Source organism: Salmo salar, chromosome 02 (assembly GCF_965601325.2).
Source record: "Salmo salar chromosome 02, fSalSal1, whole genome shotgun sequence".
Lineage (NCBI taxonomy): Eukaryota > Metazoa > Chordata > Actinopteri > Salmoniformes > Salmonidae > Salmo > Salmo salar.
The window spans coordinates 87,205,947-87,226,891 of NC_138292.1; the positions used below are offsets into that span (position 1 = coordinate 87,205,947).

Below are 20,945 nucleotides of genomic sequence, written 5' to 3' on the forward strand. Positions count from 1 at the left end.
TATTATGACACCTCCATTGTGGGGCTCTATGGTTGTGGGTCTTCCAGCAGGAGAACAACCCCAAACACACATCAAAAGCACCCTGGATTAGAATGGTTCAAGAAGAAATGCAGGAGTGTTCTGTTCTGGAGTGTTCTGTTCTGGAGTGTTCTGTTCTGGAGAGTTCTGTTCTGGAGTGTTCTGTTCTGGAGTGTTGTGTTCTGGAGTGGCCAGATCTGAATCACATCCATAATCAGAGGTGCCAATAATTTTGTCCAGGCCATTTGTCTTTATTTTCTGAATACATGTTTTAATCTTCAGTTCACAAAAATAAAATTGGTTCTGTAGTGTTGTTAATCCAATGATAAGGTGTGAAGACAACCCACTGGTTGAATCAACGTTACGTTGAACCAACGTGGAATAGACGTTGAATTTACGTCTATGCCCAGTGAGTGCAATGTTCAACCCAGTGTCAAAAAACTGTCTCTTTTGAAGGTTGTGGGTCTTCCAGCAGGACAACAACCCTAAACTCAAATCAAACACACCCTGGATTAACATGGTTCAAGAAGAAATGCTGAAGTGTTCTGTTCTGGACTGTAGTGTTCTGTTCTGGAGTGTTCTGGAGTGGCCAGCAAAGAGTCCAGATCTGAATCACATCCATAACCTATAGTGAGATCTGAAAAACATCACTTGGTGGAGGGCAACCCTCAAACACTAACAGTTTGCTGCTGAAGAGTGGGCCAAATTGCCAGTAGAAAGGTGCAGCAAGCTCATTGATGGCTATGAGAAGAGTTTGTTGGCTAAGTACTAGCTCCAGGGTGACAATTATTTAGTCTTTATTTTCTGAATAAAAATTGTAAACTTAAATTGAAAAAAATCTAATTGGTTCTGCAATGTTGAAAATCCAATAACAAGGTGTGGAGACCACCAAAATTGTTTGAGAAGAAAATTGCAATATATTTGGCTGCAACTGTATCCAATCAAATTCATTTAGCAATATCCAAATCATATATCAAATCAAATTCAAGAGGTTTCAAGGTTTGAATGAACAAAAGCAAAATTCTATCAATCTATATAATAACTCAATAGACTAGAGTCCTGTCCAGGGGAAGTACTTGTACATCAAGCTGCCTCACACTACAGAAACAGGAGATTGGCTCATTGGAGCAGGAGCCGTTCTGGATCAGACCAGCCAAGGCTTGTGAAAAGCTACATACTGACTTGTATTCAATTTTATTAATTTTAATCTGAATCGAGATGAAAAAGAAAAACAACCTATTTTTGAGGAAGCTTTAATTTAAAACAGATTTTGTGTGGCATAAACAAAAACACAAATTCTCAGTCAAAAACATAGGTCAGAACACAGCCTCTCTATTCTCTCATGTGATTTCAGATCCTCTGACCGGGAAAATGTCTTTCTACAATAAGAACAGGGGTAGGTCTTTTCTCTTGAGTGTGTCCTCTCGTGCGTTTTCAGGCTCGCTGACCAGGTAAAAGTCATTCCACATTGGGAGCAGTGGTAAGGCTTTTCTCCTGTGTGCGTTCTCTCGTGTGATTTAAGGTCCTGTGATCGTAAAAATGTCTTTCCACAGTGGGAACAGTGGTAAGGCTTCTCTCCTGTGTGTATTCGCTCATGTGTTCTCAGGCTTGCTAACCAGGTAAAAGTCATTCCACATTGAGAGCAGTGGTAAGGCTTCTCCCCTGTGTGTATTCTCTCATGCATTTTCAGGGACCTTAACTGGGTAAATCTCTTTCCACACTGGGAACATTGGAAAGGCTTTTCTCCAGTGTGTGTGGTCTCATGCTGTTTTAGGTTCCCTAACTTGGTAAAACTCTTATTACACTGGGAACATTGGTGTCGTCCTGCTGGTTTGGATGTCTCTGAGTCTGATTCTCCTGAAGGACTCTTCTCTGGGTCTGATTCCCCCGAAGGACTCTTCCCGCTGTCAAAGTGAGAGTCTGGTCTCTCTCCTGCCAAAGACCGAGTATTTAGTTAAACAGAAACCTGAATAAAAGTCTCCACATGATAAAACAGTCTTCCTATGAGGTTTAATCCAGACTAGCTCCCTTAGTAAACAGAAGCCAGTCGTCACAAAATGTTATCATTAAAAATAAACTTGGTGAGGCTAATAGAGTACTATAATGAACAAAATAAATATTTGCAACATGTAAAGTCCTGGTCCCATGTTTCATGAACTGAAATAAAAGATAACAGAAATTGTCATAAGCACAAAAAACATATTTCTTTCACATTTAGGGCACAAATACACTACCAAGAAGGAGAGTGCGGCATCAGATGACCTGGCCTCTACAATCCACCGACCACAACCAAATTGAGATGATTTGGGATGAGTTGGACAGCAGAGTGAAGGAAAAGCAGCCAACAAGTGCTCAGCATATGTGGGAACTCCTTCAAGACTGTTGGAAAAGCATTCCAGGTGAAGCTGGTTGAGAGAATGTCAAGAGTGTGCAAAGCTGTCATCAAGGCAAAGGGTGGCTATTTGAAGAATCTAAAATATATTTTGAATTGTTTAACACTTTTTTAGTTACTACATGATTCCATGTGTTATTTAATAGTTGATGTCTTCACTATTATTCTACAATGTAGAAAATAGTAAAAGTAAAGAAAAACCCTTGAATGAGTAGGTGTTCTAAAACTTTTGACCTGTAGTGTATGTTAGTGTGTGTTGCCCTGTTAGTGAGAATGTCTCTATTGCCAAGATAATCCATCCACCTGACAGGCGTGGCATATCATGAAGCTGATTAAACAGCATGATCATTACACAGGTGCACCTTGTGCTGGGGGACAATAAAAGGCCACTATAAAATTGGCAGTTTTGTCACAAAACACAATGCCACAGATCTCTCAAGTTTTGAGGGAGTGTGCAATTGGCATGCTGACTGCAGGAATTTCCAGCAGAGCTGTTGCCAAAGATTTCAATATTCAATTCTCGACCATAAGCCGCCTCCAACGTAGTTTTTAGAAAATGTGGCAGTACATCCAACAGGCCTCACAACCACAGGCCACGTGTAACCATGCCAACCCAGGACCTCCACATCGGGCTTCTTCAACTGCGGGATCGTCTGAGGAGGGGGAAGTGGAGTGCTGAGGAACATTTCTGTCTGGAGTAAAGCCCTTTTATAAGGAAAACCTCATTCTGTTTGGCAGGACCTGGTTCTCCAGTTGGTATGCCTATGCCCTCCCAGGCCCACCCATGGCTGCACCATGTATATCTGTATTCCCAGTCATGTGAAATCCATAGATTAGGGCCTACTGAATTTATATCAATTGACTGATTTCCTTATATGAACTGTAACTCAGTAACATTTTTGAAATTGTTGTATTTTTGTTCAGTATATTACAGTTGCACTCTTGTCAGCCTGCAGATGCAGTATTGAGTCACGCCTCAGTGACTTATGTGGTTAGTGTGTGTTGCCAGTTTATTGAGTCATGCCTCAGTGACTTATGTGGTTAGTGTGTGTTGCCAGTCAGTATTGAGTCATGCCTCAGTGACCTATGTGGTTAGTGTGTTGCCAGACATACAGATCTTCCTCCATTAAAAACAACATATTCAAGTGTATAACGTCAGTAGAATGCGCCTTTAAAGGGAAGATCCAGAATTATTACATACATTTTTGGACATTTAAATAAATGATAGCAATTAGTTCATGAATATAAATACATGTCCTATACAGTTGAAGTCGGAAGTTTACATACACCTTAGCCAAATACATTTAAACTCAGTTTTTCACAATTCCTGACAATTAATCCTAGTACAAATTCCCTGTCTTAGGTCAGTTAGGATCACCACTTTATTTTAAGAATGTGAAATGTCAGAATAATAGTAGAGAGAATGATTTATTTCAGCTTTTATTTCTTTCATCACATTCCCAGTGGGTCAGAAGTTTACATACACTCAATTAGTATTTGGTAGCATTGCCTTTAAATTGTTTAACTTCGGTCAAACGTTTCGGGTAGCCTTCCACAAGCTTCCCACAATAAGTTGGGTGAATTTTGGCTCATTCCTCCTGACAGAGCTGGTGTAACTGAGTCAGGTTTGTAGGCCTCCTTGCTCGCACACGCTTTTTCAGTTCTGCCCACACATTTTCTATGGGATTGAGGTCAGGGCTTTGTGATGGCCACTCCATTATCTTAACTTTGTTGTCCCTAAGCCATTTTGCCACAACTTTGGAAGTATGCTTGGGGTCATTGTCTATTTGGAAGACCCATTTGCGACCAAGCTTTAACTTCCTGACTGATGTCTTGAGATGTTGCTTCAATATATCCACATAATTTTCCTACCTCATGATGCCATCTATTTTGTGAAGTGCAGCAAAACACCCCCACAACATGATGCTGCCACCCCTGTGCTTCACGGTTGGGATGGTGTTCTTCGGCTTGCAAGCCTCCCCCTTTTTCCTCCAAACATAACGATGGTCATTATGGCCAAACAGTTCTATTTTTGTTTCATCAGACCAGAGGACATTTCTCAAAAAAGTACAATCCTTGTCCCCATGTGCAGTTGCTGAGCGGCCTTTCAGGTTATGTCGATATAGGACTCGCTTTACTGTGGATATAAATACTTTTGTACCCGATTCCTCCAGCATCTTCAAAAGGTCCTTTGCTGTTGTTCTGGGATTGATTTGCACTTTTCTCACCAAAGTATGTTCATCTCTAGGAGACAGAACGCATCTCCTTCCTGAGTGGTATGATGGCTGCGTGGTCCCATGGTGTTTATACTTGCATACTATTGTTTGTACAGATGAACGTGGTACCTTCAGGCGTTCTTGAATCCCAAAGATGAACCAGACTTGTGGAGATCTCCCATTTTTTTTCTGAGGTCTTGGCTGATTTCTTTTGATTTTCCCATGACGTCAAGCAAAGAGGCACTGAGTTTGAAGGTAGGCCTTGAAATACATCCACAGGTACATCTCCAATTGACTCAAATTATGTCAATTAGCCTATCAGAAGCCATGACATCATTTTCTGGAATTTTACAAGCTGTTTAAAGGCACAGTCAACTTAGTGTATGTAAACTTCTGACCCACTGGAATTGTGATACAGAGAATTATAAGTGAAATAATCTCTCTGTAAAGAATTGTTGGGAAAATTACTTGTATCATGCACAAAGTAGATGTCCTAACCGTCTTGCCAAAACTATAGTTTGCTAACAAGAAATTTGTGGAGTGGTTGAAAAATGAGTTTTAATGACTCCAACCCAAGTGTATGTAAACTTCCGACTTCAACTGTATTACCCCATCAGAACCGTATTACGTCACATACTTCAGCTGTCTTACCCCATCAGAAGCGTATAACGTCACATACTTCAGCTGTCTTACCCCCATCAGAACCGTATTACGTCACATACTTCAGCTGTCTTACCCCATCAGAACCGTATTACGTCACATACTTCAGCTGTCTTACCCCATCAGAACCGTATTACGTCACATACTTCAGCTGTCTTACCCCATCAGAACCGTATTACGTCACATACTTCAGCTGTCTTACCCCATCAGAACCGTATTACGTCACATACTTCAGCTGTCTTACCCCATCAGAACCGTATTACGTCACATACTTCAGCTGTCTTACCCCATCAGAACCGTATTACGTCACATACTTCAGCTGTCTTACCCCATCAGAACCGTATGTGACTGTTTGTAAAAACCTGGTTAATTACAGTATGGAATTCACAACTAAATGTTTGCATATCTGGTTATAACTGTCATTTTGATCTTATGGGTGGTCAGTCCTTGTACTCATTACTTTGTCTATGAATTTGAGTGTGGTTACATTTCTCCACCCCCATCCCTCAAATATTTACCAAAACAAGTGTCAGGGCACAGTTGTTTGAATCCCGGATTGACCCTTTAAAACCACACATCAGTTCAACTGCAGAGTTTGTGCCTGTTTTTAAGATGGTACTCACTGATGTTCATCAGATCTCCAACCTCTTCTTCTTCTTCCTCCTCCTCTTCTTCTTCTTCTTTCAATGTGACAGTAATCTCTCCCTCCTCTTTTTTTACTGTAACATCCTCCTCCTCTTTCACTCTGAACTCGTCTTCCTCTTCTTTCACTGAAACGTCTTTCTCTTCTTCTTTCACTATAACAGCCTCACCCTCTACTTGTTTTTGTGTTGTGACAGCCTCCTCTTCCTTCTCCTCTTTCACGACAATGTTCAAACCCAGAGTTTCTTTCTCCGTCCAGCAGACCTCCTCTTCTTTAGCAGGAGGAGAGTAACTTAGTGAGCTCATAGTCGGGGATGCTTGCTAGCTAGCTAGTTAGCATTAGCGAGTTGTCTGGTGCTAGATTCACATTACTAGCTAGCTGACTAACAACAACGTAAATATTACAAATCAATGAGTGGTAACTACTAGATACGTCTAATCGAAACAGTCTGAAGAGCTTAAATGTTTATGTTGTATCTTTGCTAGCAAGCTACCTAGGGGGTTGAATCCATTGAGCCGTGTTGTTGTTTAAGAAGCGTCCCGTCCACTAGATTATACGTCACACTGGCAGCGTCGCATGAAAGACCCACACATCGCCATCTGATGACTGGAGTTGGTAACGCAGTTTATGGAAACGTTTGTCTTCTATGTACTATTTTCTTTGGATTCCCTCTGGCTGTTATGTTATGTTATGTTTATGTTTTGCATGTTACTGTTATTTACAGCAAGTTAAATAAAGATTTGTGCAAACTTAAAAAATAAAAAAAAATTAAAAACTATTGATAGGTCTCCGTCTGTCCGTTCGTAGTCACACGCGATATCTCATACTCCAAGGTCACGGGAGTTTAATTTACTCAAATGTGTTCTCGGAGCAGTGAGGACTATGATTGGTTGCGTTAGGCAACCAATGGAAAGGATGCGAGAATACCAAACAGAGCAGGCAGGGGAGTAAACGTGTCGGGATTCGGGGAAAAAGTGAGGGAAGAGGAGAAATAACGAACTTCTGCAGGAGCAAGACATCAATTTGAATATAGCTAGACAGTTCTTTTATTTTGCAAGTTTAATGTCCTGTTTACAGATAGTCTAAGTAATTGATTAAATACTAAAATGTGATGCAAGCTAAAGTTAGTTAAACTAAAATGTGTTTTTCTAGCTAATCTTAGATAACCTAAAACTAAATCTGTTGACTATCAAGCTAGTTTGTTAACTTGCTAGTAAACAATTGAAGCCTGCAGGACGGTACCGAGGTAAAGAGATTCAGGTTGGATATTCAACGGATATTTGCCTGTAGATTTCCTTAAGTCCACCAACAGCAGTTAGGGACCGTCAACATAATGACAAATCTAATTTTTCAGATTTCAATAGGTCTTTAACCATTACTCCTAAAACTGGTTTTAGCTAACCAGATGGCACACATTGCATACACTTTTTTATTTTTATTTACATGTCTCACTATTTTAAATTATATATATATATATTTTTAACAATGCAATAGTGCCTTGGTCATGTGACCTAGTGACTTCAAACAAGGTTCAGAATGTCCACTCAGTGGGCCTACACATTGCACACCCTTTAGTTGGTAAATTTTCATTTCACACGACTTTACATGAATTTTGTAAACCTTCAAATTTCAATAGCTCCTTAGTCTTATGATCCACGACCCTCAAACTACTTTCAGAATATCCACTGAGTAGCCTTATTTGTAGCACATTTTGTTTGTCCATTTTCATCTCACGCGATACACAATAATTTTTCAAAGTTTCAAATTTCAATAGCTCCTTAGTCATGTGACCTACAACCCTCAAGCTACGTTCAGAACATCCACTCACTAGCCTTCTCTATTGCACACCCTTCAGTTTGTCCATTTTCATCTCACATGATTTTACATGAATTTGTCGAACTTTCACATTTCAATAGCTCCTTGACCTACAACCCTCAAACTGCTGTCAGAACTACCTATCTACCAACAATCCGCATGAACCCTTCTAGTCTGGCTAGATACTACAGAACTACCAACACTCTGCATGAACCCTTCTAGTCTGGCTGTATACAACTACAGAACTACCTCTCTACCAACACTCTGCATGAACCCTTCCAGTCTGGCTGTATACAACTACAGAACTACCTCTCTACCAACAATCTGCATGAACCCTTCCAGTCTGGCTAGATAACATCTAGCTCATTTAATCCCTACCATTGTGTTGCTTCAGCAAATGTACATTATCCCAGGGGACGTTGGAAGACACAATGTAAGTAACCTAATTTATGTCCCTCTTACTGCCCTGAATGCCTCTACTGATCCTACAGCTATTGTATACAGTAATCATGTGCCTATGAATCAGAGATATACTGTTAGAACTGAGGCAGTGTGCCCTAGTAGGAAGTCACTGTGTGTAGCTCACCCTGCACTAACATACAGTACCGTTCAAAAGTTTGGGGTCACTTAGAAATGTCCTTGTTTTTGAAAGAAAAGCACATTTTTTTGTCCATTAAAATAACATAAAATTGATCAGAAATACAGTGTATACATTGCTAATGTTGTAAATGATTATTGTAGCTGAAAACGGCAGATTTTTAATGGAATATCTACATAGGAGTACAGAGGCCCATTATCAGCAACCATCACTCCTGTGTTCCAATGGCACGTTGTGTTAGCTAATCCAAGTTTGTCATTTTAAAAGGCTAATTGATCATTAGAAAACCCTTTTACAATTATGTTAGCACAGCTGAAAACTGTTCTTCTGATTAAAGAAGCAATACAACTGGCCTTCTTTAGACTAGTTGAGTATCTGGAGTATCAGCATGTGTGGGTTCGATTACAGGCTCAAAATGGCCAGAAATAAAGAACTTTCTTTTGAAACTCGTCAGTCTATTCTTGTTCTGAGAAATGAAGGCTATTCAATGCGAGAAATTGTCAAGAAACTGAAGATCTCATACAACGCTGTGTACTACTCCCTTCACAGAACAGCGCAAACTGGCTCTAACCAGAATAGAAAGAGGAGTGGGAGGCCCCGGTGCACAACTGAGCAAGAGGACAAGTACATTAGAGTGTCTAGTTTGAGAAACAGACGCCTCACAAGTCCTCAACTGGCAGCTTCATTAAATAGTACCTGCAAAACACCAGTCTCAACGTCAACAGTGAAGAGGCGACTCTGGGATGCTGGCCTAGGCAGAGTTGCAAAGAAAAAGCCATATCTCAGACTGGCCAATAAAAAGAAAAGATTAAGATGGGCAAAAGAACACAGACACTGGACAAAGGAACTCTGCCTAGAAGGCCACAGCATCCCGGAGTCGCCTCTTCACCTCTTTGTTTTTGTCGCACTGCTTTGCTTTATCTTGGCCAGGTCGCAGTTGTAAATGAGAACTTGTTCTCTACTGGCCTACCTGTTTAAATAAAGGTTAAATAAATTAAATTAAAAAACATTCAGGTGTGTCATTATTAAGCTCAATAAACATTCAGGTGTGTCATTAGGCTCAATTAACATTCAGGTGTGTCATTAAGCTCAATGAACATTCAGGTGTGTCAATAAGATCAATTAACATTCAGGTGTGTCATTAAGCTCAATTAACATTCAGGTGTGTCATTAAGCTCAATTAACATTCAGGTGTGTCAATAAGATCAATTAACATTCAGGTGTGTCAATAAGCTCAACAAACATTCTGGTGTGTCAATAAGATCAATGAACATTCAGGTGTGACATTAAGCTCAATTAACATTCAGATGTGTTATTAAGCTCAATGAACATTCTGGTGTGTCATTAAGCCCAATTAACATTCAGGTGTGTCAATAAGATCAATGAACATTCAGGTGTGTCATTAAGCTCAATGAACATTCTGGTGTGTCATTAAGCTCAATGAACATTCTGGTGTGTCATTAAGATCAGTAGATTCGTTCCATTCCTTATTATAATACGTATTGAATCCATTCCGTTCCTTATTAAAATACGTTTTGAATTCGAGATCCGATAGAAGCGAGGTGGCACGTTTCCATAGTGAAGGACGACATTGTCCGGAGTTGATGGTTAAGACAAGGCTGATCCAATGCGTGATCGGAGGTGCTGATGGAATGAATCTTGGTGTCGGAAGTTCGGGATAGCAAAGTTGCGTTACCGATGAAACGGTATTTAAGGGAATACGTTTTATGATGTGAGAAATAGGTATACTCTCTCTCCTCTGGGTTAAAGAGGTTAGATATAGAGGTGAAAAATAGGTATACTCTCTAAGGTTGTAAGGTAACAAAATGTGGAAAAATGGCTAGGGGTCTGAATACTTTCCGATGGCATTGTATGTCATGACTGCCCTCACGGGAAAATAAATGGCAGTCAGGGTGCAGTATAACTGCAGTATGCTGCAAATACTGTGTCAAAAATCAAATTCAAGAGGTTTAAGGTTAAAAATCAAGAAATGCAAAAACTCCATTCATTTATATATTAGCAATATCCCCAAAATAAAATGAACAACATGAGAGTTTATACTTGTATGCCAATGCATTAAAGTTCATAATCAAAACACAAATTGTGTAGTATTTATCATCTTGCCGTGACGTGGCTATCATTAATCTGATGACTGTTATTTATTTGATCAAACTATGTTGAATGAAACAATTAACTCGGGAACAGTTGTTTAATGAGTTACCGTTTCCCGAATTATCTCAAGAATATAAAGATATCATAACAGTCACTAATTTAATAATTTCCTCATATCAGTCTCATTCTGAACATCGTTGACTTCGTGAAATCGGCACAAACCCAAGTCTCACTGATCATTTCCGTACCACACAAATTGATTTGATTATTTATTTACTAACAAACAAAATGATAACATAGGATACACAAACACACACACATGGTATAGGTTATTGATTGGAAACTTAATACGATGACAAGTCCCTAGTGGACTAACACAATATGAAACTTGGTACACAAGATGGAGAGTTAGAGAGAGAGAGAGACAGACAGACGCAACACTTGGATACATTTGGGAACTATGCTCACAATAGCCCTTGCCCCAAACTTCCGCTCTTCTGGGTAGGAAGTAACGCATGTATTTACGCGTTGAAGGTCTCTGTCGGGTATCTCTGTTGGACCCTTCGTGGGCCGGGTTCCCACTTGATTAGGAGGGTTCAGTTGGGCCTTCTCTGTTGGGCCCTTCGTGGGCAAGGTTCCTGCTTGATTAGGAGGGTTCAGTTGGGCCTTCTCTCTGTTGGGCCCTTCGTGGGCCGGGTTCCCGCTTGATTAGGAGGGTTCAGTTGGGCCTTCTTATTTCGGTTGGCCTTCTCCGGTCATTCTCAGGTGTAAGGCTCTGATTTGTCAACAAAATGTCACAATGTCCTTCTTCTTAGTTGTCTGTTTAGTTTGCACTCGTAGTTACCTGTAGCATTGATTGTTAAGAGGTTCCGTTGTCTTCTTCGTGTGTTGCGTTTCGGGGGGGGGGGGGGGGGGGGTCGTGACTAATCGTAGACCTCAGCTACAGCTCGTGGTCCTCCTAGTCTGATATGATCATTCTTAACTCAATCTTTTTAAACCCTCGGGTAAAACGGGGGCATTTTGTGTCATTCTGACCCGCTCTCCGGGCTCCCAGGGGCGTGGCTAGTTATGAGGCAAGGTACCAGAATTAGTATCTCGTTAGAGAACTAAAATCACAATCCTATCGTCACAAAAACATTCTCTTTATCCTTGATATTTTCTACACAATGTAAAGAATGTAAACCTGATATACACAGTGTAAAACCTCTTGCAGTTAATGCTTTCATTAAAACTTATTTCTAACAATTTTAATGACATCACAAAATAGACATTACATTTTCCATATTTCATCACTCATCGTTCCCAACATTCGGATGTTGGAATATATCATCCCAGTGTCCATTGTTTGATGTTGAAGTTTTTTGGGCGGCAAGAATCTCTCGGTAACAAAGAGACATTCCAGTCGCCCAAATTAGACCCCAAAAGGAATAGTCTGCTGCCTACAATTTACTATCGACGTGAGGTGTAATAAATGAGGTGTCATAAAACCCCCATATCCCTCCCTCCTCTATTGAATGCTGATCCACTGTAACCTGATCCTTGGATCCTCACATGAGAGTCATGACAACAGTATATCCAGAGAGAGAGCCATGATTCTGTGTAACAGAGTATGTTAGAAATCCTTGGATCCTCATAGGAGAGTCATGTCAATCTCCAGATGAAAACTAAAACAAAAAGTAGGTCTATTTCAATAATTATTTCATATAAACAACATGATTTCATTTGGCAGAAACAAAATACACAAATTCTCAGTCAAAAACACAAGTCAGAACACAGTCTCTCTATTCTCTCATGTGATTTCAGGTCCTCTGACTGGGAAAATGTCTTCTCACAATGAGAGCAGTGGTATGTCTTCTCCTCCTGTGTATGTATTCTTTCATGCTTATTCAGATGTCTTAACCGGTTAAATCTCTGTCCACACTGGGAGCAGCGGTAGGGCTTATCCCCTACTGCGTGTGTCCTGTCATGCACATTCAGGGCCCCTAACTTGGTAAAACTCATTCCACACATGGAGCATTGGTAGAGCTTTTCGTGTGTGTGTGTCCTCTCATGGTGTTTCAGAGTCGTTAACCACCTAAAACTCTTTTCACACTGGGAACAGTGGAAGGGCTTTTCTCCTGTATGTATTCTCTCATGTGATTTCAGGTGTAGTAATCGGGTAAAACTATTTCCACAGTAGGAGCAGTGGTGTCGTCTTGCTGGTTTGGGTGTTACTGGGTCTGGTCCCCCTGCAGGACTCTTTCCGCTGTCAGAGTGAGAGTCTGGTCTCTCTCCTGCCAAAGAAAAACAGATTATTTAGTTAAATACTTAGAGACCTGAATAAAGCTTCTACATGATAAAACTGGCTCCATGTTAGAGGAGGAGCCTGGTGAAGAGCTCCGGTCTGAGTAACTGACTGACGCTGCTCCCTCTGTGACATCGCTGCTCCCTCTGTGACATCGCTGCTCCCTCCTTTTAAACTACTGCCCAGCCTTTCTGAATTGCCTGGCTGAACAACACCTTATCATCTAAAGCTGTGGTAGACCATCACCAAGACCTGCCAGATCTCTACATGTGTTTTGTTAGTTTTGACAGTTTTTACAGTCTGAGATTGTCTTTGTGATGAAAAGCGCTGTATAAAATACATTATTATTATTACTATATAATTATATTTATTACTTATTGCTCCAACTGATGTCGTTGTTTATGTGACATGGACATGCTCCAACTGATGCCGTTGTTTATGTGACATGGACATGCTCCAACTGATGTCGTTGTTCATGTGACATGGACATGCTCCAACTGATGTCGTTGTTCATGTGACATGGACATGCTCCAACTGATGCCGTTGTTTATGTGACATGCTCCAACTGATGTCGTTGTTTATGTGACATGGACATGCTCCAACTGATGCCGTTGTTTATGTGACATGCTCCAACTGATGTCGTTGTTTATGTGACATGCTCCAACTGATGTCGTTGTTTATGTGACATGCTCCAACTGATGCCGTTGTTTATGTGACATGGACATGCTCCAACTGATGTCGTTGTTTATGTGACATGGACATGCTCCAACTGATGCCGTTGTTTATGTGACATGCTCCAACTGATGTCGTTGTTTATGTGACATGGACATGCTCCAACTGATGCCGTTGTTTATGTGACATGCTCCAACTGATGTCGTTGTTTATGTGACATGGACATGCTCCAACTGATGCCGTTGTTTATGTGACATGGACATGCTCCAACTGATGTCGTTGTTTATGTGACATGGACATGCTCCAACTGATGTCGTTGTTCATGTGACATGGACATGCTCCAACTGATGCCGTTGTTTATGTGACATGGACATGCTCCAACTGATGCCGTTGTTTATGTGACATGGACATGCTCCAACTGATGCCGTTGTTTATGTGACATGCTCCAACTGATGTCGTTGTTTATGTGACATGGACATGCTCCAACTGATGCCGTTGTTTATGTGACATGCTCCAACTGATGTCGTTGTTTATGTGACATGGACATGCTCCAACTGATGCCGTTGTTTATGTGACATGGACATGCTCCAACTGATGTCGTTGTTTATGTGACATGCTCCAACTGATGTCGTTGTTTATGTGACATGGACATGCTCCAACTGATGTCGTTGTTTATGTGACATGGACATGCTCCAACTGATGCCGTTGTTTATGTGACATGCTCCAACTGATGTCGTTGTTTATGTGACATGCTCCAACTGATGCCGTTGTTTATGTGACATGGACATGCTCCAACTGATGCCGTTGTTTATGTGACATGGACATGCTCCAACTGATGTCGTTGTTTATATGACATGAACATGCTCCAACTGATGTCGTTGTTTATATGACATGAACATGCTCCAACTGATGTCGTTGTTCATGTGACACCAATAAAATGGGTTGAACATGGGGGGAGGCCCTCCACCAATAAAATGGATTGATCATGCTGTTTAATCAGCTTCTTGATATGCCACACCTGTCAGGTGGATGGATTATCCTGGCAAAGGAGAAATGCTCACTAACAGAATGACTGCCCATTAACTTGAAGGAGGGTCCCCTTGAGACCCAGTGGTTCTGGTGTTAAAAATACTTGGTGGCTTTAAATAACACAGGACAGTAGATCTCCAGGAAGAGGGTTGGAATAAAAACCTACAGGACAGTAGATCTCCAGGTAGAGGGTTGGGCAGCACAGGCTTAGATCACAGACATCATTGTGCTACCTTATTTCCAGACCTTTCCAAGGCCTTCAACACTGTTGACCATCACATTTTCATTCAAAAGGTTGACTGAAAAAAAAACGTGTTTTCGCTTTGTCATTATGGGTTATTGTGTGTAGATTGATGAGGAAAAACATTTAATTTAATACATTTTTGGCGGTAACATAACTAAATGTGGGAAAAAAGTCAAGGGATCTGAATACTTTACGAATGCACTGTAAATAACATTGGTCCATCTGTTGTAACTTGTATAGTCATCTGTATGCAGAACACACTTACAGTTGAAGTCGGGAAGGTTACATACACTTAGGTTGGAGTCATTAAAACTTGTTTTTCAACCACTCCACAAATTGTTAAACTACAGTGAGAGAAAAAAGTATTTGATCCCCTGCTGATTTTGTACGTTTGCCCACTGACAAAGAAATTATCAGTCTATAATTTTAATGGTAGGTTTATTTGAACAGTGAGAGACAGAATAACAACCCAAAAAAATCCAGAAAAAAGCATATCAAAAATGTTATAAAATGATTTGCATTTTAATGAGGGAAATAAGTATTTGACCACTCTGCAAAACATGACTTAGTACTTGGTGGCAAAACCCTTGTTGGCAATCACAGAGGTCAAACGTTTCTTGTAGTTGGCCACCAGGTTTGCACACATCTCAGGAGGGATTTTGTCCCACTCCTCTTTGCAGATCTTCTCCAAGTCATTAAGGTTTCGAGGCTGACGTTTGGCAACTCGAACCTTCAGCTCCCTCCACAGATTTTCTATGGGATTAAGGTCTGGAGACTGGCTAGGCCACTCCAGGACCTTAATGCACTTCTTCTTGAGCTACTCCTTTGTTGCCTTGGCCGTGTGTTTTGGGTCATTGTCATGCTGGAATACCCATCCACGACCCATTTTCAATGCCCTGGCTGAGGGAAGGAGGTTCTCACCCAAGATTTGACGGTACATGGCCCCATCCATCGTCCATTTGATGCGGTGAAGTTGTCCTGTCCCCTTAGCAGAAAAAACACCCCCAAAGCATAATGTTTCCACCTCCATGTGTGACGGTGGGGATGGTGTCTTGGGGTCATAGGCAGCATTCCTCCTCCTCCAAACACGGCGAGTTGAGTTGATGCCAAAGAGCTCCATTTTGGTCTCATCTGACCACAACACTTTCACCCAGTTGTCCTCTGAATCATTCAGATGTTCATTGGCAAACTTCAGACGGGCATGTATATGTGCTTTCTTGAGCAGGGGGACCTTGCGGGCGCTGCAGGATTTCAGTCCTTCAAGGCGTAGTGTGTTACCAATTGTTTTCTTGGTGACTATGGTCCCAGCTGCGTTGAGATCATTGACAAGATCCTCCCGTGTAGTTCTGGGCTAATTCCTCACCGTTCTCATGATCATTGCAACTCCACGAGGTGAGATCTTGCATGGAGCCCCAGGCCGAGGGAGATTGACAGTTCTTTTGTGTTTCTTCCATTTGCGAATAATCGCACCAAATGTTGTCATCTTCTCACCAAGCTGCTTGGCGATGGTCTTGTAGCCCATTCCAGCCTTGTGTACGTATACAATCATGTCCCTGACATCCTTGGAGAGCTCTTTTGTCTTGGCCATGGTGGAGAGTTTGGAATCTGATTGATTGATTGCTTCTGTGGACAGGTGTCTTTTATACAGGTAACAAACTGAGATTAGGAGCATTCCCTTTAAGAGTGTGCTCCTAATCTCAGCTCATTACCTGTATAAAAGACAACTGGGAGCCAGAAATCTTTCTGATTGAGAGGGGGTCAAAAACGCATTTCCCTCATTAAAATGCAAATCAATTTATAACATTTTTGACATGCGTTTTTCTGGATTTATTTGTTGTTATTCTGTCTCTCACTGTTCAAATAAACCTACCATTAAAATTATAGACTTATCATTTCTTTGTCAGTGGGCAAACATCCAAAATCAGCAGGGGATCAAATACTTTTTTCCCTGACTGTATAGTTTTGGCAAGTCGGTTAGGACATCTACTTGGTGCATGACACAAGTAATTTTTTCAACAATTGTTTACAGACAGATTATTTCACTTCTAATTCACTGTATCACAATTCAATTCCAGTGGGTCAGAAGTTTACATACACTAAGTTGACTGTGCCTTTAAACAGCTTGGACAATTCCAGAAAATGATGTAATGGCTTTAGAAGCTTCTGATAGGCTAATTGACATCATTTGAGTCTTGTGAAGATGCTGGAGGAAACAGGTACAAAGGTATCTATCATTTTGGAGAAATGTCCTCTGGTCTGATGAAACAAAAATAGAGCTGTTTGGCCATAATGATCATCGTTATGTTCAGAGGGAAAAGGGGGAGGTTTGCAAGCCGAAGAACACCATCCCAACCGTGAAGCACGGGGGTGGCAGCATCATGTTGTGGGGGTGCTTTGCTGCAGGAGGGACTGGTGCACTTCACAAAATAGATGGCATCATGAGGTAGGAAAATGATGTGGATATATTGAAGCAACATCTCAAGACATCAGTCAGGAAGTTAAAGCTTGGTCGCAAATGGGTCTTCCAAATGGACAATTACCCCAAGAATACTTCCAAAGTTGTGGCAAAATGGCTTAAGGACAACAAAGTCAAGGTTTTGGAGTGGCTATCACAAAGCCCTGACCTCAATCCCATAGAAAATTTGTGGTCAGAACTGAAAAAGCGTGTGCAAGCAAGGAAGCCTATAAACCTGACTCAGTTACACCAGCTCTGTCAGGAGGAATGGGACAAATTTCACCCAACTTATTGTAGGAAGCTTGTGGAAGGCAACCCAAAAAGTTTGACCCAAGTTAAACAATTTAAAGGCAATGCTACCAAATACTAATTGAGTGTATGTAAACTTCTGACCCACTGGGAATGTGATGAAAGAAATAAAAGCTATAATAAATAATTCCCTCTACTATTATTCTGACATTTCACATTCTTAAAATAAAGTGGTGATCCTAACTGACCTAAGACAGGGAATTTGTACTAGGATTAAATGTCAGGAATTGTGAAAAACGGAGTTTAAATGTATTTGGCTAAGGTGTATGTAAACTTCCGACTTCAACTGCCATTGCCATTGCCCCAACTGTTGACCAGACTAGGTTAGAGCTGCTATCTGACCTTGTTACCTAACAGAAAGCCCTGGTTGGTTTAAAACTTGTACTTTAATGTGGACAAGACTAAATTCATGTTGTTCTGTAGTTCTCTCCAGGATGTTTCAAATGGTCTATATATTTACTCATTAGATGGTTTCCTACCTATAAATATCTGGGCATTTGGATTGACAAAGACTTAATGTTTTTTTTTTTTTAAAACATACAGATGAGAAATGTTAAAAAGCTCAGATTTAAACCGGGCTTCTTTTTTTTTTTTTAGATCTTGCCTCTCCCTAAACAGCAGAAAGCAGATTGAACAGTCAACTGTTCCTGACAGTTCTTGATTATGGTGACACTGTTTACCAGAATGCAGCAGCCACTACTCTTAAACCTTTGGATGCCATCTACCATATAGGTCTATTTGTTTTATCACTGGTGACAGTTTTGATACTCACCACTGCATCCTGTATCAGAAGGTTGGCTGGTCCATTGGTATTGGTAAGGCTTTCCCCCTGTGTGTATCTTCTCATGCTCTTTTAGGTTCCCTAACCAGGTAAAACTCTTTCCACACTGGGAACATTGGAAAGGCTTTTCCCCTGTGTGTATCCTCTCATGCTCCTTCAGGCTGCTTAACAAGCCAAAACTCTTTCCACACTGGGAACATTGGAAAGGCTTTTCCCCTGCGTGTATCTTCTCATGCCGTTTTAGATTCCCTAAACAGGTAAAACTCTTTCCACACTGGGAACATTGGAAAGGCTTTTCCCCTGTGTGTATCTTCTCATGCTGTTTTAGGTTCCTTAACCAGGTAAAACTCTTTCCACACTGGGAACATTGGAAAGGCTTTCCCCCCGTGTGTATCTTCTCATGCCGTTTTAGGTTCCCTAACCAGGTAAAAGTCTTTCCACACTGGGAACATTGGAAAGGCTTTCCCCCCGTGTGTATCTTCTCATGCCGTTTTAGGTTCCCTAACCAGGTAAAACTCTTTCCACACTGGGAACATTGGAAAGGCTTTCCCCCTGTGTGTATCTTCTCATGCTTCTTCAGGCTCCTTGACCAGTTAAAAAGCTTTCCACATTGGGAACATTGGAAAGGCTTTTCTCCTGTGTGTTTTCTCTCATGCTGTTTTAGGTCCCCTGATAGGGAAAATCTCTTTTCACATTGGGAGCAGTTGTGTCGTCTCGCTGGTTTGGGTGTCACTGGGTCTGGTTCCCCTGAAGGACTCTTACCGCTGTCAGAGTGAGAGTCTTGTCTCTCTCCTGCCAAAGAAAAACAGATTATTTAGTTAAATACTTAAGAGAGACCTGAATAAAACTTCTACATGATAAAACTTGTTCCCTCTGTGACATCGCTGCTCCCTCCGTGACGTCGCTGCTCCCTCCGTGACGTCGCTGCTCCCTCCGTGACGTCGCTGCTCCCTCCGTGACGTCGCTGCTCCCTCCGTGACATCGCTGCTCCCTCCGTGACATCGCTGCTCCCTCCTTTTAAACTACTGCCCAGCCTTTCTGAACTGCCTGGCTGAACAGTGTCATTGTTACAATCTTAATTTCACTAACAGGACTGGCGTTACCCACTTTGAGGAGGGCATAACATTTACCCACTTTGAGGAGGGCATGTCATTTATCCACTTTGAGGAGGGCATGTCATTTACCCACTTTGAGGAGGGCATGTCATTTACCCACTTTGAGGAGGGCATGTCATTTACCCACTTTGAGGAGGGCATATCATTTACCCACTTTGAGGAGGGCATGTCATTTACCCACTTTGAGGAGGGCATGTCATTTACCCACTTTGAGGAGGGCATGTCATTTACCCACTTTGAGGAGGGCATATCATTTACCCACTTTGAGGAGGGCATGTCATTTACCCACTTTGAGGAGGGCATATCATTTACCCACTTTGAGGAGGGCATATCATTTACCCACTTTGAGGAGGGCATATCATTTACCCACTTTGAGGAGGGCATATCATTTACCCACTTTGAGGAGGGCATGTCATTTACCCACTTTGAGGAGGGCATGTCATTTATCCACTTTGAGGAGGGCATGTCATTTACCCACTTTGAGGAGGGCATATCATTTACCCACTTTGTTATTCAGATAGTACTTACTGGTGGTAATCAATAGCTCCTCTCCTTCTCCTGACAGGTTAAAGTCCATTATTGGGCTAACAGAGGTTCCTGTTATTCAGGTAGTACTTACTGGTGGTAATCAATAGCTCCTCTCCTTCTCCTGACAGGTTAAAGTCCATTATTGGGCTAACAGAGGTTCCTGTTATTCAGATAGTACTTACTGGTGGTAATCAATAGCTCCTCTCCTTCTCCTGACAGGTTAAAGTCCATTATTGGGCTAACAGAGGTTCCTGTTATTCAGATAGTACTTACTGGTGGTAATCAATAGCTCCTCTCCTTCTCCTGACAGGTTAAAGTCCATTATTGGGCTAACAGAGGTTCCTGTTATTCAGATAGTACTTACTGGTGGTAATCAATAGCTCCTCTCCTTCTCCTGACAGGTTAAAGTCCATTATTGGGCTAACAGAGGTTCCTGTTATTCAGATAGTACTTACTGGTGGTAATCAATAGCTCCTCTCCTTCTCCTGACAGGTTAAAGTCCATTATTGGGCTAACAGAGGTTCCTGTTATTCAGATAGTACTTACTGGTGGTAATCAATAGCTCCTCTCCTCCTCCTGACAGGTTAAAGGGCCTCTCTTCTTTCACTGTAACATCCTCACCCTCTACTTATTTTGCTACTGTGACATCCTCCTCTTCCTCCTCCTCTTTCAAAACAACGTTCAGCCACAGGCCCGCTTTCTCCATCCAGCAGACCTCCTCTTTTTTAGCAGGAGGAGAGTAGCCTAGTTGGGGATGTTAGCTAGCTAGCATGAGCCACTAACCTAGTGCTGGCTAACTTATCAAGCCAGCTAGCTGAGTAACAATGTAAATATAACATGAAATATGGAAAAAAGCTAAACGACAAAACTGTGTTTAAAACACAGAGACAGTCTAAAGAGCTTCAATATTTTGGCTATGTTGGCGAGCAAGCTACCGAGGTGTCTGACCAGCTGTTGTTGTTGAAGAAACGTCCCGTCCACTAGATTATACGTCACAATGGCAGCATCGCCTGAAAGACGCTCATCGCCATCTGTTGACTGGAGTTGGTAATGCAGTTGAGAGAAAAGTGTATT

The 20,945-nt window shown here is 41.4% G+C and overlaps 2 protein-coding genes across 3 annotated transcripts in view; both read right to left on the reverse strand.

The window, feature by feature from the left end:
* Window positions 1-1,255: 1,255 nt before the first annotated feature.
* On the reverse strand, window positions 1,256-6,559 carry LOC123732442 (uncharacterized). Of its 2 annotated transcripts, XM_082968001.1 has the most exons (3): window positions 5,910-6,559; window positions 2,253-2,397; window positions 1,256-1,950 (listed from the first exon to the last, which is right to left on the reverse strand). In XM_082968001.1, the coding sequence occupies exons 1-2, from the start codon at window positions 6,232-6,234 to the stop codon at window positions 2,288-2,290; spliced, it is 435 nt and encodes a 144-aa protein (XP_082824127.1). In that variant the 5' UTR covers window positions 6,235-6,559; the 3' UTR covers window positions 1,256-1,950; window positions 2,253-2,287. The 2 variants fall into 2 exon arrangements, with proteins under 2 accessions (XP_082824127.1, XP_045567537.1); XM_045711581.2 differs by lacking the exon at window positions 2,253-2,397 and having other exon boundaries at window positions 5,910-6,553.
* A 4,151-nt stretch (window positions 6,560-10,710) lies between these two features.
* LOC106593831 (uncharacterized) overlaps window positions 10,711-20,945 on the reverse strand; it is a 41,449-nt gene continuing 31,214 nt past the window's right edge. Inside the window, exons 5-6 of the mRNA XM_082969602.1 lie at window positions 18,220-19,020; window positions 10,711-12,727 (exon numbers count right to left, since the gene is read on the reverse strand). Of these exons, the coding sequence (XP_082825728.1) occupies window positions 12,207-12,727; window positions 18,220-19,020 (1,322 nt within the window). The 3' untranslated portion in view covers window positions 10,711-12,206. The remainder of the gene's footprint in view (window positions 12,728-18,219; window positions 19,021-20,945) is intronic.

Coding starts and splice junctions, on each gene's coding strand:
- LOC123732442 (XM_045711581.2), bottom strand. CDS start 6,234: ATGAGCTCACTAAGTTACTCTCCTCCTGCTAAAGAAGAGGAGGTCTGC. Junction 1,951..5,909: donor TGGAGATCTGATGAACATCA/GTGAGTACCATC, acceptor GGTCTTTGGCAG/GAGAGAGACCAGACTCTCAC.